At 38.5% G+C, this 26437-nt stretch overlaps 9 protein-coding genes across 15 annotated transcripts in view; 4 read left to right on the top strand and 5 right to left on the bottom strand.

Moving 5' to 3' along the window:
• Positions 1-1112, top strand: part of LOC104744797 (elongation factor P) — a 1723-nt gene extending 611 nt beyond the window's left edge. Inside the window, exons 3-7 of the mRNA XM_010465936.2 lie at positions 18-124; positions 214-291; positions 415-516; positions 607-688; positions 782-1112. Of these exons, the coding sequence (XP_010464238.1) occupies positions 18-124; positions 214-291; positions 415-516; positions 607-688; positions 782-900 (488 nt within the window). The 3' untranslated portion in view covers positions 901-1112. The remainder of the gene's footprint in view (positions 1-17; positions 125-213; positions 292-414; positions 517-606; positions 689-781) is intronic.
• On the top strand, positions 1523-4171 carry LOC104744702 (serine/threonine-protein kinase AtPK1/AtPK6). The gene is made up of 6 exons (XM_010465830.2): positions 1523-1642; positions 2017-2883; positions 2967-3049; positions 3164-3458; positions 3556-3660; positions 3745-4171. The coding sequence occupies exons 2-6, from the start codon at positions 2275-2277 to the stop codon at positions 4051-4053; spliced, it is 1401 nt and encodes a 466-aa protein (XP_010464132.1). The 5' UTR covers positions 1523-1642; positions 2017-2274; the 3' UTR covers positions 4054-4171.
• LOC104744415 (serine/threonine-protein kinase AtPK2/AtPK19-like) lies at positions 4453-7284 on the top strand. Of its 4 annotated transcripts, none has more exons than XM_010465504.2 (6): positions 4453-4549; positions 5114-5968; positions 6057-6139; positions 6234-6528; positions 6614-6718; positions 6826-7284. In XM_010465504.2, exons 2-6 carry the CDS (start codon positions 5321-5323, stop codon positions 7132-7134), a joined length of 1440 nt encoding a protein of 479 aa, XP_010463806.1. In that variant the 5' UTR covers positions 4453-4549; positions 5114-5320; the 3' UTR covers positions 7135-7284. The 4 variants fall into 4 exon arrangements, with proteins under 4 accessions (XP_010463806.1, XP_010464021.1, XP_010463955.1 ...); XM_010465719.2 differs by lacking the exon at positions 4453-4549 and adding an exon at positions 4579-4633; XM_010465653.2 differs by lacking the exon at positions 4453-4549 and adding an exon at positions 4656-4678.
• On the bottom strand, positions 7977-9427 carry LOC104744260 (thioredoxin H9). 2 transcript variants are annotated; one of them, XM_010465320.2, is made up of 5 exons: positions 9160-9427; positions 8923-9011; positions 8646-8765; positions 8398-8520; positions 7977-8301 (listed from the first exon to the last, which is right to left on the bottom strand). In XM_010465320.2, the coding sequence occupies exons 2-5, from the start codon at positions 8941-8943 to the stop codon at positions 8143-8145; spliced, it is 423 nt and encodes a 140-aa protein (XP_010463622.1). In that variant the 5' UTR covers positions 8944-9011; positions 9160-9427; the 3' UTR covers positions 7977-8142. The 2 variants fall into 2 exon arrangements, with proteins under 2 accessions (XP_010463622.1, XP_010463697.1); XM_010465395.2 differs by having other exon boundaries at positions 9255-9427.
• Positions 10350-11728, bottom strand: LOC104744204 (ubiquitin-conjugating enzyme E2 10-like). Its single transcript, XM_010465216.2, has 5 exons — positions 11549-11728; positions 11179-11279; positions 10947-11074; positions 10749-10853; positions 10350-10667 (listed from the first exon to the last, which is right to left on the bottom strand). The coding sequence occupies exons 2-5, from the start codon at positions 11249-11251 to the stop codon at positions 10524-10526; spliced, it is 450 nt and encodes a 149-aa protein (XP_010463518.1). The 5' UTR covers positions 11252-11279; positions 11549-11728; the 3' UTR covers positions 10350-10523.
• LOC104703856 (U4/U6.U5 tri-snRNP-associated protein 2-like) lies at positions 12326-13688 on the top strand. The gene is given in 3 exon segments (XM_019238638.1): positions 12326-13206; positions 13208-13638; positions 13641-13688. Coding segments are annotated over 3 exon segments (1326 nt in total). The 5' UTR covers positions 12326-12340; the 3' UTR covers positions 13670-13688.
• Positions 15724-17092, bottom strand: LOC104744035 (ubiquitin-conjugating enzyme E2 11-like). Of its 3 annotated transcripts, none has more exons than XM_010465178.2 (5): positions 16978-17092; positions 16732-16826; positions 16346-16473; positions 16141-16245; positions 15724-16048 (listed from the first exon to the last, which is right to left on the bottom strand). In XM_010465178.2, exons 2-5 carry the CDS (start codon positions 16805-16807, stop codon positions 15905-15907), a joined length of 453 nt encoding a protein of 150 aa, XP_010463480.1. In that variant the 5' UTR covers positions 16808-16826; positions 16978-17092; the 3' UTR covers positions 15724-15904. The 3 variants fall into 3 exon arrangements, with proteins under 3 accessions (XP_010463480.1, XP_010463437.1, XP_010463390.1); XM_010465135.2 differs by having other exon boundaries at positions 16942-17091; XM_010465088.2 differs by having other exon boundaries at positions 16906-17086.
• LOC104743958 (probable inactive receptor kinase At3g08680) lies at positions 17271-20630 on the bottom strand. The gene is given in 4 exon segments (XM_010465009.2): positions 17271-18131; positions 18213-18980; positions 18983-19548; positions 20107-20630. Coding segments are annotated over 3 exon segments (1911 nt in total). The 5' UTR covers positions 19485-19548; positions 20107-20630; the 3' UTR covers positions 17271-17490.
• Positions 21508-24638, bottom strand: LOC104743880 (serine/arginine repetitive matrix protein 2-like). Its single transcript, XM_010464935.1, has 5 exons — positions 24180-24638; positions 23614-23719; positions 23284-23392; positions 22199-23137; positions 21508-22117 (listed from the first exon to the last, which is right to left on the bottom strand). The coding sequence occupies exons 1-5, from the start codon at positions 24373-24375 to the stop codon at positions 21761-21763; spliced, it is 1707 nt and encodes a 568-aa protein (XP_010463237.1). The 5' UTR covers positions 24376-24638; the 3' UTR covers positions 21508-21760.

Here is a 26437-nt window from a genome sequence, read left to right as displayed (position 1 = left end):
TTATGTTTTGGGGGTAGAGTTTCTTCATGTGAAACCAGGGAAAGGTGCGGCATTTGTGAGGACTAAGATCAGGAATTATGTTAATGGCAGCACAGTGGAGAGAACGTTTCGTGCTGGGATTTCTGTAATATCCTTTTCTTTGGTTCTTGTATTTTAATCCGGCGAATGATTCTGGTTGCACTGTCTTGATTATATGATCATTCTATGTTACAGGTCGAGGAAGCTAACATATACAAAGAAACCAAACAGTTCACATACAAAGATGGGTCTCAGTTTGTTTTCATGGATTTGGTATGTCACAATGGATCTTTACTTCTCTTACCCGCTGATGAAGCCATGGGATACCTTTAAAAATTGAGTACTAAAAATGTTATGATTTTCTTCTTGGTTATCAAATCTTCTTTTGTATTGTAGACCACATACGAAGAAACACGTCTTAACGAATCTGATATGGGTGACAAGACGAAATGGCTGAAAGAAGGCATGGATTGCATTTTGCTCTATTGGAAAGACAAGGTACCCCACTTTAACATGGAATGTAAGTAGTTCACAGGACAGGAGGATTAAGCGGTGATGCTAACTTGTTTCTGTCTGGATTATTGCAAGGTTATCGATTTCGATCTACCGATTACAGTTAAGTTGAAAATTGTTGACGTTGATCCTGGCCTTCGCGGTGACACTGCACAAGGTAATAATGTTGCACAAACCTTTTGCTGAGAGAGAATGGTCCTTGTGTTTTGGTTTAAACAAGCCTGAACCAAGTTGTGTGATGGATGTATAGGTGGATCAAAGCCAGCGACACTGGAAACAGGTGCAGTAGTTACTGTACCGCTCTTTATTAACGTAGGTGAAGAGATATTGGTGGACACTAGAACCGGTGCATACATGAACCGGGCATGAAGCGGATCTACACCTAACTTAAGTTGGGTACTAAATATGGAGGCAATGATAAATCTTTTTTGCGTGTATGAGTGAGTATGTTCGAAATTCGAATCCGAGGACAAGTATTTGTGTTTTTTTTTTTTTGGAACACCCGGAGACAATTATTCGATTACATAAGAAATTTGTGTAAGTATATTTAAAGTTGAGTAAAAACAGCAAATTCATCGTCAGAACCCACATTGTTTCATACACAAAATAACATAATTTGGTTAAAACATGTATAAACAACTCTTAACGTTGTTAGTGAAGTCGTCAAAGAGTCAGGTAACCCAATAAGTTGTTACATAAACAACTACAAAAGTTGAAGAAGGTTCAAGTTAGAGAGATTCGATGGAATATGCGATTGTAATCTTCTGAAAACGGGAAGTTATCACAACGTATATACTGTATGTATTTGATCTCACGGTTTGAGTTTTAGCTATTGCCAACCGTGGATTTGAAATCCGAAATCCACATAATCCGGGGAAAAAAAACAAGAATCAGGACGTTCTAAATGATGGGCTTGGATGAGAGGCGGCCCACCATAATAAAGAAAGAATTAGTGGACAAAAAAACCTCCGCCGCATATTTAACAACTGGTCAACGTTCTCCCAATAGGATACGAACACGTGTCTAGATCCCTGGATCTGCGATGCTTCTCTTAAATTCTCCTCTCGTCTTCATTTCCATCCTCGTCTCCTTCCCTCAGCCATCCTCTCTGGTAATAATCCCCTCTCTCGCTCTCTCGCATTTGACTTTCCTTTTTAACATAGTTTAGATTCATTGTTTTTTGTTTCCTGATCATATAAGTTATCAAAATTCATGAATTGTTTCTAAACCACGAAACGTATTTTTAGATTCAGGTCACAGATCTCGATTTGCATGAATTTTGCTTACCATTAGATCTGAATTATCGAAATTTCGGGTTTTTTTATACCGATTCTGAATCCGGAGATTGTGTAGGGCTTTGGGTTTTATTCAAGATTGTTTCTTTAAAGTGAAAAATTATCCCTTTAGATTTTGCTGCTGTATCTTCAAAGATTTTGATATGTACATGTGGTAGCCTCTGTTGAATCTGTGAATGATCTTTTGCAGAGCATATAAAACCTTCATGGCATTTGCGCACTTCTGCAGCATCCAGTGTTTCCTTAAAATCGGGAAACAACAAGAGCTTCTTCTCCTTGTTATCGGATTGCCTTTTCCCAAGATTTTCCAGATTAGCAATTGTTTTAGTCAGTTTTCTCCTCATTAATATCTGTCGTCGGTACAGAATCCCTCACCAGGCTTGTGGTGCACTCTTGAATCTTTCTCAGTGATTCTGTATCGATCTTTTTTGTTGTTGTTGTGGACATTATGGTTTCCTCACAGCGTCCTGTCCCCAACAAGATCCAGAAACAGCAATATCTATCCATCAGCCCTTCATATTCTGTTTTGAAAGATGATGATGTTGAACTTGAGTTCTCTGATGTGTTTGGTCCACTCCCTGAAGAGGCCAATGATATTGTCTACGACGAGCCTGCTGTTGTCTACAGTCGATCCCACTCATTGGTTGGCCCCTCTTCCCTCGATAGTCATTCTTTGAAGCTCACCAAGCTCACCTTACGTGAGACTGAGGACTCTATTGACTTGGTGGAATGTATTGAAGGCGAATCCTTAAAGGAAAACGATGAATTCTCTGGTAATGACGACAGTGACAGTGACAAAGCTCTAGAGGGAGATCTGGCCAAAGTCTCAGGTGTAGTAGGCAAAGATGATTTTGAGATTTTGAAGGTTGTTGGGAAAGGTGCATTTGGGAAAGTTTACCAGGTCAGGAAAAAGGAGACCTCTGAGATATACGCAATGAAGGTCATGAGGAAAGATCACATTATGGAGAAGAACCATGCAGAATACATGAAAGCTGAGCGCGATATTCTTTCCAAAATTGATCATCCTTTTATCGTTCAACTTAAGTACTCTTTTCAGGTAAAAAGCCATCTTCCCTTTGTTTGCTGTTATTATAGTTTGATTTCATAAACGAGAGTTCTAATGTATACCTTTTTGTGCAGACCAAGTATAGGTTGTACCTTGTGCTTGACTTTATAAACGGAGGGCATCTTTTCTTCCAGCTCTATCACCAAGGGCTTTTCAAGTATGCTATTATACCTTTTTGAATTACTTAACAAGTATCACCAGAATTCTGCAAGGTTTAATTTGGTTCTGTTCACCAGAGGTTTAATAAGTTCTGTTTTTTACTCTTTTACAGAGAGGACTTGGCTCGTGTGTACACTGCAGAAATTGTCTCTGCAGTTTCCCATCTCCATGAGAAAGGCATAATGCATAGAGATCTAAAACCTGAAAACGTACTCATGGACACAGATGGTCACGTGATGTTAACAGATTTCGGTTTAGCAAAGGAATTTGAAGAAAACACAAGATCAAACTCCATGTGCGGAACCACGGAGTATATGGCACCTGAAATCGTTCGAGGAAAAGGACATGATAAAGCGGCTGACTGGTGGAGCGTAGGGATTCTTCTGTATGAAATGCTCACAGGAAAGGTAAAAGCCGCCTTCTTTGTAATTTGCATGCAGCCCCGTGTCTTGGTAATTTGTTAAGGTGATGTGTTGTGTGATGCAATTTGATTTCCTTTTGTAGCCTCCGTTTATGGGAAGCAAAGGAAAGATACAGCAGAAAATCGTGAAGGACAAGATCAAGCTTCCGAAGTTTCTTTCTAATGAAGCTCATGCTTTACTGAAAGGGGTAAGTAAACATGAATGTGTGCTAAGAGTTGTGAAGCACTGGATTTAGAGCAATACTGATTCTGACTTTGTAATGCATATGTAGCTGCTGGCAAAAGAGCCAGAAAGGCGACTGGGAAGTGGACCGACTGGAGCAGAGGAGATTAAAAAGCACAAATGGTTTAATGGAATAAACTGGAAGAAGCTGGAAGCTAGAGAAGTACAACCAAGTTTCAAGCCTGAAGTATCGGGAAGACAATGCATAGCAAACTTCGACAAGTGTTGGACTGAAATGTCAGTTTTGGATTCCCCGGCAAGCAGTCCGAGTTCGGATCCAAAGGCCAATCCATTTACCAACTTCACATACGTGAGGCCTCCTCCTTCATTCCTTCAACGATCCACATCCAATTTGTAGATGAACTATATGTATTATGTTATTCCAACTTATTTTGTTGTTGTTTTCCTCCAAACGTATGAACATGAAAACAATCTCGGTTGACTTAAGAGTTAATTTATATTTGTGTTTATGAGAATCTTACAATCTTACGCAAGTATAGTTGAATCATGTTTTGATTGAGAACCAATTATTGAAGTCGAGCAACTAACGATTGACCTTTCGACCCTTCTGTAAAAAGAAAAAGAAAAACGTTGAAAACGTGTCTGTCTGAACGTCTTGCAATGGGCTTATATAATGCCGGCCCACCAAAAAAACAGAGAGAGTTTACGGTTTCCCAATAAAATACGAACACGTGTCCCGACCCCATGATCCGCGATGCTTCCGAAAGACAATAAAAGAAGAAGCCACGCGCCTTCTGAAACCTTTTCCTTGTGGGTTTGGCAATCACCTCTTTCCTTTTTAAGTTGTCTTTCTCTTCTTCTCGTCTCTCTCCTTCTTCAAAGCATATTCGCTGGTAAAATCCCTCTCTCTCCATCTTTGACTTTTAGCTCTCTCGCAGTGTTTGGATTCCTTTTGTTATTCTAGATTTAAATTTATCGTAAGTTCATATTATTGTTTCTACGACACGAAACCTTTTTTTTAGGTACAGCTCATAGTTTTCCTCTGTTTATCTAGTTTTGTTCTACAAATTGCTTCTGTTATGGGGCGGCGCCTGTTCGCCTGATTCTCATACTAGATTTGAATTACAGATATTAGAGTTCTTTGTTGTCCTCAGAAGCTGCTTTAGTTTTTTAACCGATTCTGAATTAAGGCAATTCTAAAACGTCTGGGTTTTATTTGTGTGGGATGATCATCTAAAGATATTAGGTCGGTGTGGTGTTTTCTTTAATGTCAAATATGTTGACTTTATTATAGCTTTTGTTTTGGTAATTCAAAAAAGAATCTTTTCCACTTGCTTATTATTTTAATTCCGTATCCGTCTCTCTTCATTGTTTTTGGTCAATAACTAATGTGCTTGAGTTTTTTTAATTTACATGATCATGTATGTCTTAACCCTCCCAACTTTTATAAACTGCAGATCTTAGAGCACTTTGATGGCATTTGGGCACTTGTACAGCAACAACTGTTTCCTTCAAATTGGGAAACAAGAAGAGCTCCTCTTCCTTGATTTTGGTCTGCTGTTCCAAATTTTCTCACCTCACTCACTCCATCCGTAGCCAATTTGGGTGAACTTGTGAAGCTTCTGTTTCTCTGTGACCATTCTTTTGGACGATTGTTTATAAATATGGTTTCTTCTCCGTGTCCTGTTGTTGCCAACAAAAACCTGACTGGCAAGCCGTTTCAGAAACACCTCTATTTATCCATCAGCCCTCCAAAACCTGCCTTCAATGATAACCTTGAGCTCGACTTCTCTGATGTTTTTGGTCCAATGCCTGAAGCTAACTCCTCTGGAGACCCCAGTGCTGTTCTTTGTGACGAGCCTTCTGTTGTCTACAGCCGATCCCACTCATTGGTTGGCCCATCTTCTGTCGTCAGCCTTTCTTTGAACCTGAACAAGCTTACCTTACTAGAGACTAAAAACTCAATTGACTTGGTGGAGCAAGAGTGTCTTGAAAGCGAAGCCATAAAAGAAATCGATGAATTCTCTGGTAATGATGACACTGACAGTGATAAATCTCTAGATGGAGAACTAGGGGAGGTTTCAGGTGTAGTAGGCATTGAGGACTTTGAGGTATTGAAGGTTGTGGGACAAGGTGCATTTGGGAAAGTGTATCAAGTCAGGAAAAAAGACACATCTGAGATATATGCCATGAAGGTCATGAGAAAAGATAAAATTGTTGAGAAGAACCATGCCGAATACATGAAAGCTGAGCGCGATATTCTTACCAAAATCGATCATCCATTCATTGTACAACTTAAATACTCTTTTCAGGTACATTTTCCACTTTTTGTTCTGTTTTGCATCCTTTTGATTTTACTTCACTACTTCTTAACTTACAGTGTTATACATTCCCTTGCAGACCAAGTACAGGCTCTATCTTGTGCTCGACTTTATAAACGGAGGTCATCTTTTCTTCCAGCTTTATCACCAAGGGCTTTTCAGGTTTAGTGTAAAATTCTTTTTCTTTGAACCATCTTTAGAGTTTCGTCAAGAATTCTGCAAGGTTTAATTAGTTCTGTTTTTTACTGTTTTACAGAGAGGACTTGGCTCGTGTGTACACTGCAGAAATCGTCTCTGCAGTTTCCCACCTCCATGAGAAAGGCATAATGCATAGAGACCTTAAACCTGAAAACATACTCATGGACGTTGATGGCCACGTGATGTTAACAGATTTTGGTTTGGCAAAGGAATTTGAAGAAAACACAAGATCAAACTCCATGTGTGGAACTACCGAGTACATGGCCCCTGAAATTGTTCGCGGTAAAGGACATAATAAGGCTGCCGACTGGTGGAGCGTAGGGATCCTTCTCTATGAGATGCTCACAGGCAAGGTAAAAACCGGAGTATTTTTTTTTTTTTTCTTTTGTTGCATACAGAGGGGTATTGTGTTGTGATGCCATTGTTTTCCTTGTGCAGCCGCCTTTTGTAGGGAGCAAAGGAACGATACAGCAGAGAATAGTAAAGGAAAAGATCAAGCTTCCGAAGTTTCTGTCTAATGAAGCTCATGCTTTACTGAAAGGGGTAAGTAAACATTCTCATCTTATGAGAAGACTCTTCTACAATCTTTTTGTACTTTGAAGCATTAGATTTAGAGCAATTCTGATTCTGACTTTGTAATGAATATGTAGCTGCTGGCAAAAGAGCCGGAAAGGCGACTGGGAAGTGGACCGACTGGAGCAGAGGAGATTAAAAAGCACAAGTGGTTTAGGGGAATAAACTGGAAGAAGCTGGAAGCTAGAGAAGTACAACCAAGTTTCAAGCCGGAGGTTTCGGGAAGACAATGCATAGCAAATTTTGACAAGTGTTGGACTGAAATGTCTGTTTTTGATTCTCCAGCAAGCAGTCCCAGTTCGGATCCTAAGGCCAACCCATTTACCAACTTCACATACGTGAGGCCTCCTCCTTCGTTTCTTCACAGATCCACATCCAACTTGTAAATAAACTTTGATAACATGTTACTCCTGCTTCGATTTCTGAAACATATGAACATGTAAAAAAATCTACGGTTGACTAAAAAACCTGTTTTATAGTATTTGATTTATGATATCTTATTAAAATTAATGAAAAAAGAATGTTTTGATCGAGAAGAGATAGTTAAATTATTGAACCAGAGCTGCTAATATTGACCTTTGACCTTCTTCAACGAATAAAAACGTAAATAAGATGATAAAGATGTTTCTTTGGACCAGACTAGTAGTTAGCATTACCTTTATAAATTAGATTCTAGTTTAAATATAAAGTTCAAGTGAAAATCAAATGGTTCTTTTGAGTCTCTTAACTTGCAATACAATTTGAAAATTGCAAATAGTTCCTAGAATTATTGACAAACTCTCTGTTCTTGGCCAAAAACCCCTATATGTTGATGATTTTGAAGAAGAGTCATTTCTTCACTTGTAATATATATTAGCTCCTATCAGATTTCAGACTAGTTACAATATTTTAGCTCCGATTTTTTTGGCATGTATATGTGCTGGTTCTATCTGGTTTAGAAACCGTCCAAGCCCTATCCATGACCATAATAAGGTGACTTCAGGCTTCTCTCATCTCGATCTCTGCTTGAGAGATTTGCGAAGGTAGTAGTATACAAATAAGAATTCGATTGTGGACAAACGAAATATCCGCAAGTTTAAGATAAAGGATCGAGATGTCATAAATACTGAGGCATTGGATGATTTGCCTTTCATTAGTAAAGTGTGTATATGATATCAAAGAAGAAATCAAAGTAGTGGCTTGCAACATTTTAGTTTGCTACGTTTCAAGGATATATTGAGTACTGAGCGAATTGAAAAAGATGCATACTATTATATAAAAACAGGAAGCTCTTCTAACTCAAATTGTTTTTAGTGACCTTTTTAAACATTTTACATTACACAACCAAATTGATCACACGGTGAAAAAGACACAGAGAACAGACCTCAGAAGAACAAAAGGCAGCTATAGTAGAGTCAAGATCGTTGAGGACTAGCAGGCACAGAATCAATGATAGAAGTAATCTTCTTTTGTAGCTCTGGTTTGTTTGCTCCAACAAGCTTTCCTATTTGCTGTCCATTCTTTAGGAAGAAGAAGGTTGGTGTTGCCTTTATGTCCCATGATGAGCTAAAATCCTGCAACAGAAGCAGAATCATCACACAAATACATTTAAAGATACATATATGAAAAGAGAGAGAGAGAACACGGAAACGATCATAAGAGACACTTACGCTGAGTTCATCAACATCTACAAGAAGGAACATGATAGAAGGGTGTTTCTCTGAGAGCTCGATGTAGAATGGTGCCACAATCTTACAAGGACCACACCATGTCGCGCTGAAGTTTGCAACCACCTGTTTACAGAGAATTATAGAGAAGAATATGGCTTATTTATGAGATTGGGATTGAGATTGAAAAAACACACACACACACACACACTCGATGAGAAGAACAAAAAAAAAAGAGAGGAGAATATTACGATTTTGCCATCACGGCCAGCTTCAGCTAATTTGTCATCCCAGATCTCTTTGGTTGTAACGAGATGAACATTGCCACCGGAAAACTCAACGTTGTGGATGGAATCATCGTCTCCTTTGCCCTACGTACCAAAGCAAACAACAACACAAAAAAAGGGATTTTTTTTTTTATTACATTATCATCGCAGAAACAACAAATACAATCAGGACAACATGCGACAAAAAAAAAAAAAACAAAGAACCGAAACCAAAGAGGGTTTTGTTGTTTTAATTCATTACCTTAGAGACGCAGCTACCCATTTGAAATTTTCTGGAAACACGAATTCGCCTGAAATAAAAATGGATTTTTTTTTTTTTTTGGAATTTTCCTGGAATTAGAAAAGAGAAAACTTTCAGTTCATCGAATTGCCAAGAGGGTTTTCAATAACACGAATAAACGAACGAAAAACTGAAAACAGAGAGGCTGAAAAGCCTAAAACTTTAATTAATAACACGAATAAAACGGCAAGAACGGACCTTTGAGATCGGATAACGATCAGAGAGGCTGAAAAGCCTAAAACTTTTAGAGAAAAAGGAGAAGAAGGAAGAGAATTGAGATATGTTTTTTTTACCTAAACTTTTTGTGTTTTGTGTGTTGTATAATCTGGTGTTGAATGAGGATGATGGATGATGAAGAAAATGGAAGAAAACGCAGTCGTATTGAAGGGGGTGGGGGGGGAGAAAGAGGAAGAAGACCAAATTAGAAGAGTCGTTGATTGGAGAAGAAGCTCCCTCCTCCTCCCATCCCATTAATGACCCAACTTCTATTTATTTCTCTGTAAAATTACGACTTCGCCCTCCTCTTCTCCTCTCTGTCCGTCCCACCTTTTTTTCCTTTTTCCAGAATTTTACTTTTTTTTTTTTTTTTCAGAATTCACTTTATTAGTTGGTTTTAACGCTTTAATTAATAAATTCGAGTAAATATAATGAAATTGTATACTTCCTTTTCCTAATTCTCTTTTTTTTTTCTAATTTTTATTTTATGTACTTTTTTTGTAGTTTGTCAGCAATTAAGATTGCAGTTACCCATCCAATGAAGAAAGTACCGAAACAAACAATGTGAATCGATAGTTCGATACCACAATTATCTAATTTGTGACTACTACTAGAATAATAATAAGTATGATGAGTTAATTGATACCACAATCCTCTAATTTTTTTTAGTGATTAATACAGATATTCCTTTAAATATATATATAAAGCATATTAATAGTGAAAAAAGGGGAACACCTACGTAGCTTCACAAAAGGGTTATCTTTTAAGAACACCATATAGAGGACTTTAAAGCTTATTTTTCAAGTTAGAAGACAAGTCAACCCATTGTACAGATCTAATCTCTCAATTTTTTCCCATCTACTACATTGTACATTTGTACTACTAGTATTCCCTTTTGTTAATACCAATTGTTGAAAAAGAAAAACATTAATTGCAATGTTCTTAATCTTACGTATTGTTTATAATATGAGAAAGCCAAATTTCCGAACTTCTTAGGAGCACTAATGAGTAATATTACCACTTTTTGTTTAAAAGTATGTCACAGTATTCTCGATATGCTACTCCAAAATAGTTTGATGGTAAATACTAAAAAGGATGAATGAAGATTGTTGTAGGTTAAAAAAAACTCCACTTTTGAAAACGAGTCTATAGACTCTTTTAAGTTTGAGAGAAAATCATAATGTAGATCAGGTGAATATAGATAATTAAGATCACCTAATAAGTTGTTCGATTATGATGACATAATATCGTTTGCTAATAATAACCCCAACAAAAAAATCATATGTTTTTTGTTCTTCAAATTTCCACTTCCATGCAAAATAACAGAACCTTTTTGCTCTGTCTTTTCATCCCGTGGCATACTTCTGTGTCCAGCTTTGCGCAGTCGACTCGTACTTGCGTTTATCTACCTTGTACATCTGGGCTATTTCCGGCACAAGAGGATCATTCGGGTTCGGGTCATTCAACAGCGAGCAAATCGACAGCAAAACCTAAGAACACAACATCGATCACTCCCATTAGCACCCAAAAAAAAAACTGAAAAAAAAACCACAACATACAAACACACAAACCTTGGATATGGTAAGAGCGGGACTCCATTGCTCTTTCAGGATATCAAGGCAAATGCTTCCATTGCTATTGATGTTTGGGTGGAACACCTTAGTCATGAAAGAAACCTACAACATAGTATACGCATCGCTAATAAGCCTGATTGATCATAAAAAAATTCATGTCACAAGAGATGATTAATTAGTGAAAACACACAATACCTTTGGTGGCTTGAAAGGGTAATCTGGAGGAAAGCGAATGGTGACCATAAATACTCCTCCGGCATACGGACTGTCATGGGGTCCCATGATAGTTGCTTGCCAATGGGACATGTCTTCACCCACAGGACCTAATAAAAGAATGACCACGTTTCAATATTTCTTCATCAACTCAAACATAAAGGAATCAATCGGCTAAAAAAAAAAAAAAATCAGCCAAGAAAAGGGAGATTACCTGCGCTACAGTTTGAAGGGGGATCTCTTTGCAGATCCCTGAGCTCTCTCGCAATACGATGATTTGAAGCCATGCTCTCAGACACGTAAATCTTGCGGAAACTGCAACAAGACAAGGCAACGCAATGAGTATTTATGGAGAGAAGAGGAGAAAAATTAAAACAATTCAACTAATTAACAACACATAAAAGATCATAGAGGAAGAGCATGATTCCGAAACAAGCAACGCAGACGCAGGTAACATAGAGGAAGAGCATCATAGAGGAAGAGCATGAACCCTAACTAACTAACAAGTTACAAGTATTGCGAAACCAGAAAACAGAGAGAGCAAGGTTCGAGAGATAATCAGTTAGGGTTCGAAAGATGAGTACCACAACCGAAGCTTCTTTGACGGCCACTGACGAGAGAAGAGAATCTAAAAAAAAATACGGAGTGCAGCGAGCGAGCGTGAGAGATAAAGGGGGAGGGTCTCCTTGTGTTTATTTATATATAGCCAGAGAATCTAAGAGTCAGTCTGGAAGCTTCTAATTCTCGTGCCAAATATGTCTATTTTCTAAAGTGATCAACTCATCATAAAACTTCATAACTTCTACTTTCTGATAAGTTAAATAAAAGTTTAGTAAAATGTCCTAAATATGATTTGGAAATCTTACTTATATTTTTTGGAACAAAATTATTTATGAAAAGTTGAAAATAGAAAATAAAAAAACATTTAAAATCTCGGGAAAATTGGGAATGAGATCAGATTTGTTCTAGTAGGTTCAACGACTATCGATTCTAGGAAGTTGAATTTTTGAAGAATCGGTGCTAGTTTTTGTCTGGTTGAGGATCTTGTGGTGTACTCTAGTGTTTTTTTTGAAGCAAGTAAGTTGTTGTGAGGATGAAAAAGTGAGAGAGAAGTTAAGAATGGTGTTACTGAGGAAGAGAGAGAGGTGAAGAGGAAGAGGTCTGATTCACCACCTCCACCACTGGGTTTTAATAACCCTCTTTTGCCGTTGGCTACTGCTTACGATGACGACGATGATGATGAGGAGGAGAACGAGCAGAAGAAATCTCAAACTCGTGGAGTTGTAAAAGGAGAAGGGAACGGTAACAAAGCTGCTCAAGAAGTAGAGGTCGATGACTACGAAGATGATGATGATGATGCCTTTAAGGGGAGAGGAATGCATTCACGCAATGTTGAAGTTCGTCGTGACTGTCCTTATCTTGATACTGTTAATCGTCAGGTGTTGGATTTTGATTTCGAGAGGTTTTGTTCTGTGTCCTTGTCAAATTTGAATGTGTATGCTTGTCTCGTCTGCGGTAAGTATTTCCAAGGAAGGAGCCAGAAGTCTCATGCTTATACGCATAGTTTGGAAGCAGACCACCACGTTTGCATCAATCTTCTCACAGAGAAGGTTTACAGTCTTCCTGATAGTTACGAGATCAATGACCCTTCTTTGGATGACATTCGTCATGTTTTAAACCCAAGGTTTAGTAGGGCTCAAGTAGAAGAGCTCGACAAGAATAGGCAGTGGTACTGGTCTAGGGCTCTTGATGGCTCTGACTATCTTCCGGGAATGGTGGGATTGAACAACATACAAAAGACGACAGAGTTTGTGAATGTTACAATCCAATCGTTGATGAGAGTTACTCCTTTAAGGAACTTCTTCCTCATTCCTGAGAATTATCAACATTGCAAGTCTCCTCTTGTTCACCGTTTTGGAGAACTCATTCGGAAGATTTGGCATGCTCGGAACTTTAAAGGACAGGTGAGTCCACATGAATTCTTGCAAGCTGTCATGAAGGCCAGCAAGAAACGGTTTAGGATAGGCCAACAGTCAGATCCAGTTGAGTTTATGTCGTGGCTCCTCAAAACTTTGCACATGGATCTTAGGCCTTCAAAGGACGCCAGCAGTATCATCCACCAGTGCTTCCAGGGTGAGTTGGAGGTTGTGAAAGAGTATCAAGGCAATGAAAACAAAGAAAGCTCCAGGATGCCTTTTCTGGTGCTTGGGCTAGATTTGCCACCGCCTCCTCTTTTCAAAGATGGAGAAAAACATAATTCCGCAGGTTGCTCTATTCGATTTATTGAAGATGTTTTATGGAGAAACTGTGACAGAGGTGGTTCGCCCAAAGCTAGCCAGAATGAGATATCGTGTAACCAGATCGCCTCCTTACTTGATGTTCCATATGGTTCGGTTCAAGAAGAATAACTTTTTCAAGGAGAAGAACCCTACCCTGGTTAACTTCCCAGTGAAGGACATGGGGCTGAGGGATTACACACCATCATTGCCTACAGCCCCTAAAGGCGAGAAGGTGTGTTCAAAGTATAATCTAATCGCTAACATTGTACATGATGGTAAGCCTGAGGATGGGTACTTCAGAGTCTTTGTGCAGAGGAAGTCACAAGAACTATGGTACGAGATGCAGGATTTACATGTTGCAGAGACACTTTCCCAAATGGTAGAACTATCGGAAGCATGCAGATATATGAGCAGCAGGAGAAATAGAGCACTGGAAACAAACCAACTCATTCAGTTTAAGACTAAGTTTCCATAGATTTCTTGGATTGAAGAGTGAGATTAGAGACTTGTATCTCAGCTTTTTTTTGGATGGAAAAATCTTGAACGTCTGTATTTGCAACAGTCAAATGGCTAAGACAACTTGTAGTATTTGGAAGTATCATATTGAAAAGCCCAGAGGAAAAAAAAAATCAGTTAAAATAGAAAACATTTAAATCAGTTAAAATAGAAAATAGTTACAAAATTATTTATGCAAAGTTGATAACCAAATTAAGAGGTTAATTACTAAACTAACTCATAAATTGTGAGGGGTAGATGAGTTATTTTTTTGCCTAAAATGTCATTTTGTGCTTTGTTAGAAAAAAAAGAAAGTCAAGTTTACTTTCCCAGCATTTAAAAAAACAAATCAAAATATTTTCAAAAGTCTGTCGACTAGTTGTGACAGATTTGTGATTATACGACAGATTTGTTTGTGCACAACAGATTTATTTTTGCATGACAGATTTATTATGACAGACTTTTTTGGACGCAGATTTTTTTTAATGATAGTTACGACAAATTTATAATTAGTGGCAGATTTATTTTTCACGACAAACTTATTTATATAGATACAACAGATTTTCATAATATATGGTAAGTAATGTCTGGCAGATTTGTTTTTACAGTTATTTCAGATTTTTTTTTCATTAAAAATCTGTCATAACGTGACAGATTTTTTAATAGAAAATTAACTACTAATTTGACATCTACTAACAACAGATTTGTTTTAAGTTACGACAGATTTTTTTATTTAAACAAAAATCTGTCGTTTGATAACAGATTTATTAATATTTTTTTTAAATTGCTAAAATAACCTACAAAAGACCTATATTATGTCAGATTTATTTACGGGATGACAGTTTTTTTTGTTTTGCTTCAGAAAATCTTATGTTTGATAACAGATTTATTAGATGTAAATATAGTGACAACATATTTGTTTTATATTATGACAGTTTTTTTCTTACAAAAATAATATTTTTATACATCAAATTTTTATATATCATATTTTTGAAGAATTTTTTAAACATCATATTTGATACACTATATTTTTTATAAATCATATGTTACAAAATATTTTTAATTATATTTTTATAATCATATTTTATACATTATATTTTTTTTATAATCATATACTCCTAGTATTTTTAAACATCATATTCTTATACATTGTTTTTTGTAAGTCATATATTATTCTTTAAAATTTTTAAACATCATATTTTATATATTTTATTATATTTTCATATATCATATTTTAATAAAATTTTACAGATTATATTTTTTTTATTTATATCTCATAAATTATAATTTTTTTATAGAACTTATTTAAAATTTATAAAACTTATTTAAAAATAAAATTTTAAAAATCAAAATTTTTGAATATTATTTTATACATTATTTTTTAAAATCATATTTTTAATTTTTAATTTTTAAATCATGTTTTAAATCATAGTTTTAAACATTATATTTTTAGACATTATATTTTTTTTTGTTTTTCGTTTTTTTTTCTTTTAAAAAGTTGGAAAAAAAATTGAAGGGTTTTTAGTATTTTTACATAAAATTTGTGTCATTCTAGTAATGAGATAGAATGGAGTGTTAATCTAGCAATTAATTGCTAAATTTGGATCAAACTGGAGTATTTTCACTAAACTAAAGGTGTTAAATTAACATTACCTAGAAATCAATTGATCTAAATAACACCTCTTCAAGATTCGTAGGATGAGATGAAATGATTAATCCGGTTTGTTTTTCTTGAGAACCTAAAGACGAGGAATTTCTCATCATCATCATCATCCACATTTCAGAGTCTATTGATCATTCTCCTCAGCATTCATGGGGAAAGATGAAGCTCATCCTCCTCAAGATTCAATCAAGAAATCTTCAAATGTGACTGTAATTGCTGACATTATGTGATGCATACGTCTTCTGTCATGAGTGTGGACCAGACAATCCAGACAATGCAACCAAGTGAGGAGTAAATAAGAGAGTAAAAAAGCAGACCCATCGAAATAAATAATAGCTAATAGTGATCAGAACAGAAGAAGAGTAGGTTACAGCTAAGTTTTACGATTACAATCACATGATACCGTTTGCAGTGTCTTTGTTAATAAGTTTTATATATATTTCCATGCGCAATAACAGAGTTCCATTGCTTGTCTCGATCGAGACCAGACCACATTTAACTGATCAACCCATTGCGTACTTTTGTGTCCAGCTTCTCGCAGTCGACTCATACTTGGATCTATCTGTCTTGTATACATTAGCAATCTCCGGCACAAGAGAATCATCAGGGTTTGGGTCAGTCAGCAGCGAGCAAAAATACAACAAAACCTGATTTCAACAGCATCAACCACTCGCGTTCAAAATACGAACATAAGTGTGTTTAAATGGTAGTACGCTAGGGATACAAACAAAACACAAACCTTGGATATGGTAATAGCGGGAGTCCATTGCTCTTTCAGGTTATCAACGCATATGCTTCCATTCCTATCGATGTTTGGGTGATACACCATAGTCTTAAAAAACACCTGCTAAATCGTATACACATCATCATACATAAGATCTATGATTAAAAAAAAAACAATGATCTTAAGAATGTTTCATTCTGCAACAGAACAGAACAAACACCTTTGGTGGGTCGTAAGGATAATTACGAGGAAAATGAATGGAAACAAAAAATACTCCTCCGGCATAAGGGGTTTCAGGGGATCCCATGATAGTTGCTTGCCAATGAAACATGTCCTCAGCCACTGGACCTAATACAATGTGAGAGCAAAGTTAGATCAGTAGAGAACATATTAGCAAGAGGTACAAGACGAGACATTCTTGACATAAACTGAGCTCTGGAGACATGAAATGGAAGCTTTTACCAAAAAGAACTCTCAGAAGCATAATATGGATTCGGTGAATGAAAGTTATATTATATAAACCTAACATCAAACTGGTGAAATATTAACGAATCTAGTTCAGTCTCCAGTGCGAAATTAATGGTTTAGAGAAGTGAGACATTTTACCTGCGCTGCAATGTGAAGGAGGATCCTTGTGCAGATCTTTGAGCTCCTTCAAAATCCGCTTCGAAGCCGAAGCCATGCGTCAGACACAACCAAAACTGCGGACACAAGAGATCAGTGAGTAGTAAGACGAAGATTCCGAACCAAACAGCACAAAGAGTAAGTGATCAGAAAAACCTGAAAGCTTTTTTTTCTTTTTTTTGGACAACCAACCTGAAAGCTAATCCTAAGGAAATTTAGGGGTTTTACCGGAGAGAGATGGTGGAATTGGATTACAGCTTCTCTTCTACTCCTAGTTTTGTCTCTTTATTATAGTTAGAGAGAATCCAAACAAGTCAGTCTTGAGTCTCTGTCAGCACGCTGACCTATATTTATATATGGGTAAGTTTGCATTTTAGTACGTTTTTGTAACTTAATTAGCATTTTAGAACATGCACTATTCTAAAGTAGTGTAGCTGAAACCCTCACCATGAATGGTTCAAAATCCAAATCACAAGAGTCTTTTTTTGGGTGATTGAAAAATTGAATAAAATAAAAAAACCAAACCGAAAACTAATCGCACACTTAAAATTAAAACCAAACTAACAGCTACAAACCATTCATGGTGAGGGTTTCAATTACACTACTTTTCCTGATAATGTTTGGAACAAATTATGAAGTCAGACATGATAGAACTAGGAAAACGGTTTATTATAAATAAGAAGAAGAAGAAGAAGAAGGAAAAGCAAAATAAATAATGATTTGAGAAAAGATAAAACCAATCTAAACCGGGCTATCAGAGCTTCTAATCATTTCAGGCGAGGAGGCTCTGTTACCAGAACCAGGACCAGAACCTGTAGGTCGAATCTCCTCAATCATGTTAACCACTTCCTCCATGGAAGGCCTCGTATCTGGATGCTTTGACACACAAGCCATTGCTATCTGCAACATCTGCACCATCTCTTCCTCCACGTTGTGTTGCTGTTTGATGAGCTCTACGTCAAACACTTCTCCAGTCCACTCCTCTCTCACCACTGACTGCACCCACTTGGGCAGATCCACCACTTCCTCATGCCCCGTCGTCTTCCCTGCTGCTTTCCCTGTCAGCATTTCTAGCAACAGTACACCAAAGCTGTATACGTCGGATTTCTGGGTATGTTTCCGGGTTTCTATGGCCTCCGGTGCTCTGTAACCTAAGCTTCTCGATGGGATCAAGGTGTGGTGGCTCATCAGTGGTGCTATACCGAAATCAGATACACAGACATGGAGGTCTTGGGTTAAGAGGACGTTTGGTGATTTGATGTTTCCATGGAGGAGTTTAGCACCAGCTGCAGAATGGATGTGAGAAATTCCTCTTGCAGCTCCCAAACAGATCCTTAACCTTGTTTCCCAGTCCAGCGCCGCTCTTCCTCCCTCGTTGTTTCCTGCAAAGAATTCATCTAAAATGTTACTTCAAAGCCACTTTCTTTATAATCTTTTGAATAACATGTGAAACATCATATTACCATGAAGCAGCATGGAGAAGTTGCCCCCTTGGTAGTAATCATACACGAGTAATTTCTCATCTTTTGAGAAGTAATAAGCACGGAGAGGAGCTACATTCTCGTGTGGACTGATCCGTCCCACGGCTTCCATCTGCTGCTCAAACTCCCGTTTCCCAGCTGCTACTTCTTTCAGCCTCTTCACCACCACCGTGGTTCCTTCCTCTAAGATGGCCTTATACGTTGTGCCGTAGCTTCCTTTCCCTAAAACTTCAGCTGAGGCTCTGAGCAAGTCCTCAAGATCAAAGTTATATGAACTTCCTTCAAAGAAGACCAGCTTGTTCTTCTCCGCCTCTTGCACACCACTCCCAAACTCCTCGGCCTTGTTGTCACTCCTCCCGGGTTTAGCTTTTGGCACTGCAGTGCTGTCTTGCCCGCCATCCCTTTTCTTGGAACAGCACAGGGTTATGATGGCAAGAAGGATAAACAACAAAATTGAACCTCCAACTGCAATGCCCACAATAGCTCCAGTGGAGAGAACTTTTTTGTTTGTATCGTTTGGAACAGGGCCGGTTGTTGGTGGAGTCGGGGAAGGAGATGGTGCAGTGGTGTTCTCTGTGCATGGAGTAAGAGGAGCACCACATAAAAGGCTATTTCCTTGAAACGATGACGCTGGGAAGGACTTGACAGAAGATGGAACTGACCCGTTAAGTTTATTGAAGCTCAAGTTCAAGTATTTCAGGCGAGGAGGTAGGTTGGGAATTGGCCCACTAAGAGAATTGTTTTGAAGGGGAGATCAGTGAGGTGGGTAAGGTTTTGTAAACTGGCCGGAATGTTTCCCGTTAGCGAGTTGGCAGAGAGATCAAGATTAACAAGGCGATGGGAAAGAGTGGGAGGGATGGTACCGGAGAAGTTGTTGTCGTGAAAGTAGAGTGACCGGATAAACGGAAGAGAAAGAATGACAGATGGAATGTTCCCTTGAAGATAGTTGGATCTAAGGCTAATGATCCTGAGGGCATCAAGCTTCTCAAACGTTTTCTCTGGTAAGGGTCCATAAAGTCCAGATCCAGGCAAACGGAGTGCGGTCACACGAGCGTTGTTCTTGGAGCAGGTGATGCCGGTCCAAGAACCGCAGATTGGAATTGAGGAGTTCCAGTTGAGTTTGCGACTGTGAGGAACAAGAGACGCAAACTCAAGAAGTGCTTGCTTGTCTGACTCAATGTCTGCAGACAAACAACGGGAAACAAAAGGAGAGATCAAAAGGAAAAGGAAGGCCGCAACAATCTTCATCATCATCAATCAGTCCTTTTTGTTATAATACTCTCAGGCTCATTCACATTAAAGCTTTCTCATTCAACAACTGCAAGAGAACACAAAACACATCATGTTAGGGTTTCAGAGCCACAGCATAAAAGTTTAACTAGTAAATAAGTAGACAAGAAGGACACCGACACATCAAAGGTATCAGGATAATGGAAAGCTTCCTTAATAATAATGACAAATAAGACAACCATCTGTGGTAAGAAAAAGTATATAATGAACTTGTCCATAAGTGAAAAAGGCAAAAATCTATTGGACGACTTGTGTCTCAAGAACCATAATGGGAATGACGATAAACCCAATGCAACACTTACTCAATTATCAATCAAAATCATAAATTTCTGAAGGTTTTATGCACAATGTGAAGAATTCTCATGGGTTATATGATGAAATCTCTAAAAAAAAACAAATTACGAAAGTTACTAAATTTAGAATCTATTAGTAAGAGAAATGTATGTAAACCCAGATCTGTAAAATCTACAGCATTAGAGAACTAGGGTTTATTCAGCTAAACCAATACAGAGAAATTAAAATTGAATTTGTAGGAATGAGCTAAACAAGAAGATCGAAAGTGAGAGAGAGAGAGAGAGAGAGAGACCTTTGTAGGTGGGTTCAGACGAGAGGAGTCGTGAAGGGCATTGGAAGAAGAAGAAGAAGAAGCTGATCGTAGAAGAAGATGAGAGTGAGAGAGTGGAATAAATGCAAAGGAAAGGGGGTTTGGGTGTGTAGTGGAGAAAATCACTTTTTTTTTTAACAACGGCATTTCGTGAAGAAGAAGATTGAGCAAAAAGCAAGAAAAGCAGAAAAGAGTGAGGAATCTGGAATCGCCATTGATGCAGATTCAGTGACAAAAGTGATAATAGAAAAGTCAGAAGAGAGAGAGTGTGTGTTTGTTGTAGAGATTTAGAGAGAGAAACGTTTGGGGGGGGGGGTTATCTGGGGAAAGAAGAGCGATGGAAGAAGCTTCGGCGTGACGCCAACGGAGAGAAACGTAAATCTCGATGTTTCGGTTTCAGATTCCAAATCTCTCTTCTTCTTCTCTCTCTCTCTGTTGTTCCTCCGATTTGCTCTTTGGTTGGCTTAATTGCCTCCTCCTTTGGGCTTTGACTCTCTTCCGATTTTTTTAGATTTTTTTTTTTATTTACTCAGCCAAATTTTATTTTTGTCCTTTTGTTAATTTCTCTTCTCTTTNTTTTTTTTTTTTTTTTTTTTTTTTCTTCTTCTCAACGAATTAGTATATGCTTTTATTAAAGGCCATTTACTGAAACTAAACTTCCCTACATTCAAATTAATTCTCTTAAATAAAACCGACTAGTAAATTTCGTATTGAATGAGTCAGTCAGATAATTAAATTAATCTATTGGATTCTTTTAATGAGAATTTTTTAAAATTTGCTAATGTGAATATATGCTTCTTATATTATTAGTTATTAAATCAAATGGATAATTCTGTTTCTCTTTATATAATGGCGACGATAAGGATATTTCAAGATTGTTTAAAAAAAAAAAAAAAAGATGGGTAAGGGAAGCAACAAAAGTAGGGGAATATTTAACTGATTATTATGTTGCAAATTGAGCTTACTTTATTTAATGATAATTCGGGTATCTTTCTTAACAATGGACCCCTGGATGGGGAGAAGTTTGGTATGTGACATAAATGAGGGTATTTATAAGGGGTGTGTAAACATTATAAAATACAAACAAAATTACAAAATTGAAAATCTTCTTATTAAATACTGTACTAGTACCAAATATGACATGAAATGAAAGTCAATTTATGGAATTTTTATTTTTTCTTTTTCATAAACACTACTACTGGCTCTTTGTTGGTTGAACTTCGCTGTCACACATTATATTAACTCAGCTCTGTCATTGATTCACGTTAGGCGCGTGAATCTCTCTGTCTCTTTCCTCTTTCACATTCTAATTGTTTCGTTCAGGATCTTTGTTTACATGATAAATTCAATTCCACCAAGTGACAACACTCTCGACACACCACATTACGTTACCATCTCTTCAAATATTATTATAACTAGTAAGTTACAAACCTCACTCAAGAAAACCAATAATCAAGAATCAGTTACCAAAGAACCAAGAACCACTAGACACTTATATCTCAATACTCCGTCTTTTTCCACCATTGACAAGCAAACAAACTGTGTAAGATAAATTAAAAAAAAAAAAAAAAGAGAGAAATGCGGTTTTAGAAAAGAAAAAAAAAAGTTGTTTACTTGTGGTGTGTGTGTGTGTGTGTTAGAGTGGGGCAAAGGGCTCTGGAAGCAGCTCGAATCCTCCATTGTCAAATATGAGTCCGTGATCTGGCGACCGGTCATCAATGCTATGCAACCAGTTTGTGTTCTTTACGTCTTCTTTCAACAACAATGCATCATACCTCGAGCTCTCATACATGTCCATGTCGCTCAATTTCCCCATCAGTCTTCTACCCTCATTTGCTTCATTCCCGTTCTCTGTGCCGTTGCTGCTGATAGACTCCGAATGATTATTCCCTGAACGGATTGGCTGGATCTTCGATGAAGCTGGTCTGATGCTCTGAGGGAATAGAGTTGTCGTTGATAGTGCGCAACCGTTGGTCTTCCCGCTTCTTATGTCCTACACACCATCAAACATGTTGAGATATCTAAAGCATGGTACAAACCTACTTGCGCCTACTGAGAAGAGATATATACGTACCATGTGCCTAATGGCCATATCCAATGAACTTTTTGAGAATGACCTGCCAAGTCCGTTGTTATTGTCTGTGACAGCAGTTGACGAGGTCTTCACAGTTCTCCGTGAAGTTATGTCAGAAACGTTTGAAATCCTCCGGGGCTCTGGTGCATCTGTAAGATGCTGCCTATTACCACCAAAACGGCCATTTCCTTGGGTCTCCGCGAGTCTTCCTCTCGTCACAATAGGAGATGAATTCCTTCTTGTGATTGGACCTTTGGGTTCTGGACTTGCCTTTGCCGTGCTGCCACCAGTGACTGGCCTCGACCTGCCAGCTGATATTGGTCTGTCCGGGAGAGTTGTTCTGAGGTTAGGTGGGGTATCAAGAGTAAAGTCTGGTAGCACAATTGGCTGTTGCGGTGTGGTTCTAACTCTAGGTCCAGGAGAGCTTGGCCTAGACAATGAAGGTGCACTACGACCATTTGACGCAGCACGTCCACTTGAAATATTGGATCCTGACGTTGCAGACACCGAGGTGGATGGGCTGCGACGGGTAGGGGTCGAAGGACGAGAATTTGGTCTAGAAGCAATTATATTTGGGGAGTTTGCTGAGAGCTGTGGTCTAGAAGTTGGAGTTGATGGTCTTGAGCTCAGGGACGGTCTGGCCTTGTCCATGGATGAACTAGATGACCCAGGACGGATTCTCGACGGAGTTGAGGCCCGTGATGCTGAAGAAGTACGGGTGGGAGTGGAAGGTCTAGCTGAAGATGAAGAACGGGAACTTGGGGATGAAGGTCTGATGTAGGATGAGACTGAAGCAGAACTAGTGTTCAAGATGGAAGATGGTGAACGGCCTGAAGTAAATGAGCTGTATTGCGAGGTGGAAATGGATGGGCGAGTCACGGAGCTACTTCTAGCAGGACGTGAGGAATGGTAACTGGTCTCTGAGTGCGAAACTGAAAGCTGAACAAGGAAAATAACAACATTCGTTTATGAATAAGGAAGTTATGGAGACAACAAAGAAGGCAAAGTTTCTGAAGTTCTTGAATGTGTCATCAAGAACCAGAGGGGAGAAAAAGGAAAACTCAATGAAGAAAGGCCATTTGTACCCTTGAAGCCTTTGATGCAGAACTAGCTCTAGCGGAAGATGTAAGCTTTGGAGCTGCCAATGATGAATGAGAGTCGTTTCCAAGAGGTGTTCCAGGAGGAGTAAGAAGCCTAGAGATAGCATAAATGAGCCAAGAGATGAAAAGAGAGTAAGTTCCTATACATAATTTAACCTTCCTAACACAAAATTGGACACTCCCAAGTGCAGGGTAACCAAAAGATCAGCAATTTCTAATTACAGAGTGGCCAAAAGGCAAACACTACATGTAAATAGGCAACTGTTCGAGAGAGAGTAAGTCAAGAGAGCAAAGAAAGAAGCAGCAGAAACATACCAATCATAATCATTTTTTCCACCTTCAGCTGAAGACAAGAGATCATCACCTTTGACTCTGGGAGCTGGTTTGGATCCGACCGAGAGTCTCCCGAGTTTTGCAGAAACTGTAGACAAAAAGAAGTCGTGTGCAGAGATTTATCAGTGTCAAATGTAAGAAACAGATCAAAAGTGATGAAGTGGTTAGAACCAGAGATCCAGCAAAATTCTTCATTTGGTCCCCCAAAAAAAAAAAGGGGTACTTTTTTGGAGATGGCACTGTCGCTCAACAAATCACTATAACCGAGAGAAAAGCAAAGAGATCGAATCTAGAAGACGAAGACAGTTTGAAAAAACAAAACAAAACAAAACAAAAATTAGGGTAGTAGTAGCGACCACAGCATAAATTGAGTAAAAGAGTGAACATCGTTTTCGTCTCTGAATCTGACAACTGTGTCTCGTAGCAACAAATTCGAAGATCCCCAGATTTCATTTATATATATTTATAATTTTTTAGAAAACTTGACTAGTCACAACGAACTCGATTCCCACCCAAAAACAAAAGAGAGGGTAAAAATTGGAACGAACCGTCGGGTAATTCGTCGGATGAAGCCAATGGGAAAGAGCGACGGGTCTTAGAGAATAGATCCAGATTCTCATCGGATTCTCTAGCGAAACCGTTCTGAGATATGTTGTTGTTGTTATTGCTGCTGCCTCTACGAAACTGAGACATCGCCGGAATATTCCTCCCACCGGCAAGAGATTCTCTTAGATTCCTATTCATTGTCGTCGGAGGAGAGAGAGAGAGAGAGAGAGAGGCAAGCAAAAAAAAAAAAAGGACGCAAAAAAGCAGTCGAGGCTGTATGTGAAGAAGAAGGAGTTTGCTTACAAATTACGCCATTAGAGAAGGAAGAAAGAGAGAGAGAGAGAGAGAGAGAGATTCAGATCTACTAGTGAAAATTGTATAATTGTGTCACTTCCAAGTTGGTGAGGGATGTTGTAACCATCTAATGTTATCACGATGCATGTTCATCTTCCTTCTTTTTTTTCATCAATCATACTCCCCCTTTTTATATTTCTTTTTATAAAACTATATAATATAATTATTTATGAGGCGGAGATGTGAAGGTACTTTCCGACTTTCCTTATTTCTTGGTAATATAATAAGAACTTTATTTTTTATGAATGTGTATGAGATAGACCCCCCACGTGCTCTTCTCTTTCTATATTTGTAATTTTTTTTTTTAAGTTGATATTTTAACCAAAATCATTTTGTTATTACAGGTGACGTACTATTTCCGGAAACCTACCCAAAATTTACCGTATTGCAAGTGTTAAGACTTTTAGTAACTGTTAACAAACAACCATAGTACTAGTAGTAGTAGATTGCTTACCTTATCACTTTGGCAAACCGTAACAACGAACTTACTAACAACATATTTTATTGGTTTTAAAACAAACAAACATATATTTATATTTATTTTTTTCCTTATCGGATTACGGACAAAGACGGCTCGGGCTCAACCCCCATTTACTCCCATGTTTTCCTTGTTTTTTATAGGCTGAAAACGATACCTCCTTTGTTCTTTAATGGGCCTACTTCACACTCCTTCCGGCCCATTTTACTCCCCGCTACACATGACTTGTCTCTGTAATATAGACCTAGAGATAGCAACCCCTTCAAACGGTGACGTTTTAACTACCCCTCCTTTTAATTGGCTTTCTTTCCGACACCGACCTCGATTTCCGGTTATTCATTCGCCGGTTTTCTCTACCGAATATCGCAATCCTCCCAATCCCTTTGGATAGAGCTGTCAAGAAGGTTCCACCGTTATTACCAGATTTCTCAATCATCTCGTGTTTCATCAAATTGTGTTCTTTCTCTAACTCACTCACTCTCACCCTCATCCTCGATATCTCCTGCTTCAGATCTCTGTTCTCTCTCCTCAACGATGCATATGTGTCTCTTGGCAAAACCGTTCGGCTTTGTACCCCTGGCGACAGAACCCACGACGACTCTGTTGGATATGGGCTACGCCCAATATGCCACTCGGCCCAACAAGACTCATTAATCACAATCTCGGCCCAACTAGATTGGGAGCAAGTCCACTAACTCCCGCAAAGGGCAATTTCGGGAATTCGCAACGAAAACCCTAGACACCCTTAGGTCTACAATTCCCTATAAAAGAAGAAAGCATTTATTGGGATTATCATCCTGACCCGCGGACAATACCCAGAGAGCAATACTTTGCATCGAAAACTGCTATTGTCTTTCGTATAATTCGTTCTTGTTTTCAGTTCGTCACTTTAACCTTACTAGTTCGTTTGTGGATTAACAAGCTCTAATCCGACTTGTTTTAAGTGACGATTTCACGTTTTCCCCGATTAATAAAAGAACTTGCTTGCTCTTTCCCACAAAATCTTTATTTGATTAAACTGCGTAATCCCCGGTACAAACAATTGGCGGCCACCGTGGGGCAAGAGTAAAGCGTTTCTCTTGACGAATCAAAACCGACAATCCTCACTTCTTCGAAGTCTCAAAAGTCATGACGAACCCCAGCGAAAACTTCAACAAAGCAACGGAGCAGCCAACGGGGCAGCGATGGGGGCGAACAAGAACATGAACTGTCCTCCCACCGAGCTCCCTGCCGAGCTCCCTGGCGAGCTCCCTGCCAAGCCCAACCGAAGGCTCCTTGCCGAGCCTAGTCGAAGGCCCACTGCCGAGCACAGTCTCTCCGCCGGCGCCTGACGCGTCCTCCGAGCCTCCCATAGCAGCACACGCCGAAGCCGGACCTGCCGCAGACCAGCTGGTTACCAACGCCGCTGCTCTCCTCACCGCCGCTCTC

This window comes from Camelina sativa, chromosome 1 (genome assembly GCF_000633955.1).
Source record: "Camelina sativa cultivar DH55 chromosome 1, Cs, whole genome shotgun sequence".
Lineage (NCBI taxonomy): Eukaryota > Viridiplantae > Streptophyta > Magnoliopsida > Brassicales > Brassicaceae > Camelina > Camelina sativa.
This window is presented reverse-complemented; position numbering and strand designations above follow the sequence as displayed.

Excerpts from the sequence above, each read along its gene's own strand:
- LOC104744702 (XM_010465830.2), top strand. The coding sequence starts at position 2,275 with ATGGTTTCCTCACAGCGTCCTGTCCCCAACAAGATCCAGAAACAGCAA. Across the intron at positions 2,884-2,966 it reads AACTTAAGTACTCTTTTCAG|ACCAAGTATAGGTTGTACCT; the intron begins GTAAAAAGCCAT and ends CTTTTTGTGCAG. Across the intron at positions 3,050-3,163 it reads TATCACCAAGGGCTTTTCAA|AGAGGACTTGGCTCGTGTGT; the intron begins GTATGCTATTAT and ends ACTCTTTTACAG.
- LOC104744415 (XM_010465504.2), top strand. The coding sequence starts at position 5,321 with ATGGTTTCTTCTCCGTGTCCTGTTGTTGCCAACAAAAACCTGACTGGC. Across the intron at positions 6,529-6,613 it reads ATGAGATGCTCACAGGCAAG|CCGCCTTTTGTAGGGAGCAA; the intron begins GTAAAAACCGGA and ends TTCCTTGTGCAG. Across the intron at positions 6,719-6,825 it reads CTCATGCTTTACTGAAAGGG|CTGCTGGCAAAAGAGCCGGA; the intron begins GTAAGTAAACAT and ends ATGAATATGTAG.
- LOC104744260 (XM_010465320.2), bottom strand. The coding sequence starts at position 8,943 with ATGGGTAGCTGCGTCTCTAAG. Across the intron at positions 8,766-8,922 it reads TGGGTAGCTGCGTCTCTAAG|GGCAAAGGAGACGATGATTC; the intron begins GTAATGAATTAA and ends TTTGGTACGTAG. Across the intron at positions 8,521-8,645 it reads CTGGCCGTGATGGCAAAATC|GTGGTTGCAAACTTCAGCGC; the intron begins GTAATATTCTCC and ends CTCTGTAAACAG.
- LOC104744204 (XM_010465216.2), bottom strand. The coding sequence starts at position 11,251 with ATGGCTTCAAATCATCGTATTGCGAGAGAGCTCAGGGATCTGCAAAGA. Across the intron at positions 10,854-10,946 it reads ACCCTTTCAAGCCACCAAAG|GTTTCTTTCATGACTAAGGT; the intron begins GTATTGTGTGTT and ends ACTATGTTGTAG. Across the intron at positions 10,668-10,748 it reads CCGCTCTTACCATATCCAAG|GTTTTGCTGTCGATTTGCTC; the intron begins GTTTGTGTGTTT and ends TTGTGTTCTTAG.
- LOC104744035 (XM_010465178.2), bottom strand. The coding sequence starts at position 16,807 with ATGGCTTCGGCTTCGAAGCGGATTTTGAAGGAGCTCAAAGATCTGCAC. Across the intron at positions 16,246-16,345 it reads ATCCTTACGACCCACCAAAG|GTGTTTTTTAAGACTATGGT; the intron begins GTGTTTGTTCTG and ends ACGATTTAGCAG. Across the intron at positions 16,049-16,140 it reads CCGCTATTACCATATCCAAG|GTTTTGTTGTATTTTTGCTC; the intron begins GTTTGTGTTTTG and ends TGTTGAAATCAG.
- LOC104743880 (XM_010464935.1), bottom strand. The coding sequence starts at position 24,375 with ATGAATAGGAATCTAAGAGAATCTCTTGCCGGTGGGAGGAATATTCCG. Across the intron at positions 23,720-24,179 it reads ATCCGACGAATTACCCGACG|TTTCTGCAAAACTCGGGAGA; the intron begins GTTCGTTCCAAT and ends TTTTGTCTACAG. Across the intron at positions 23,138-23,283 it reads CTGCATCAAAGGCTTCAAGG|CTTTCAGTTTCGCACTCAGA; the intron begins GTACAAATGGCC and ends TTCCTTGTTCAG.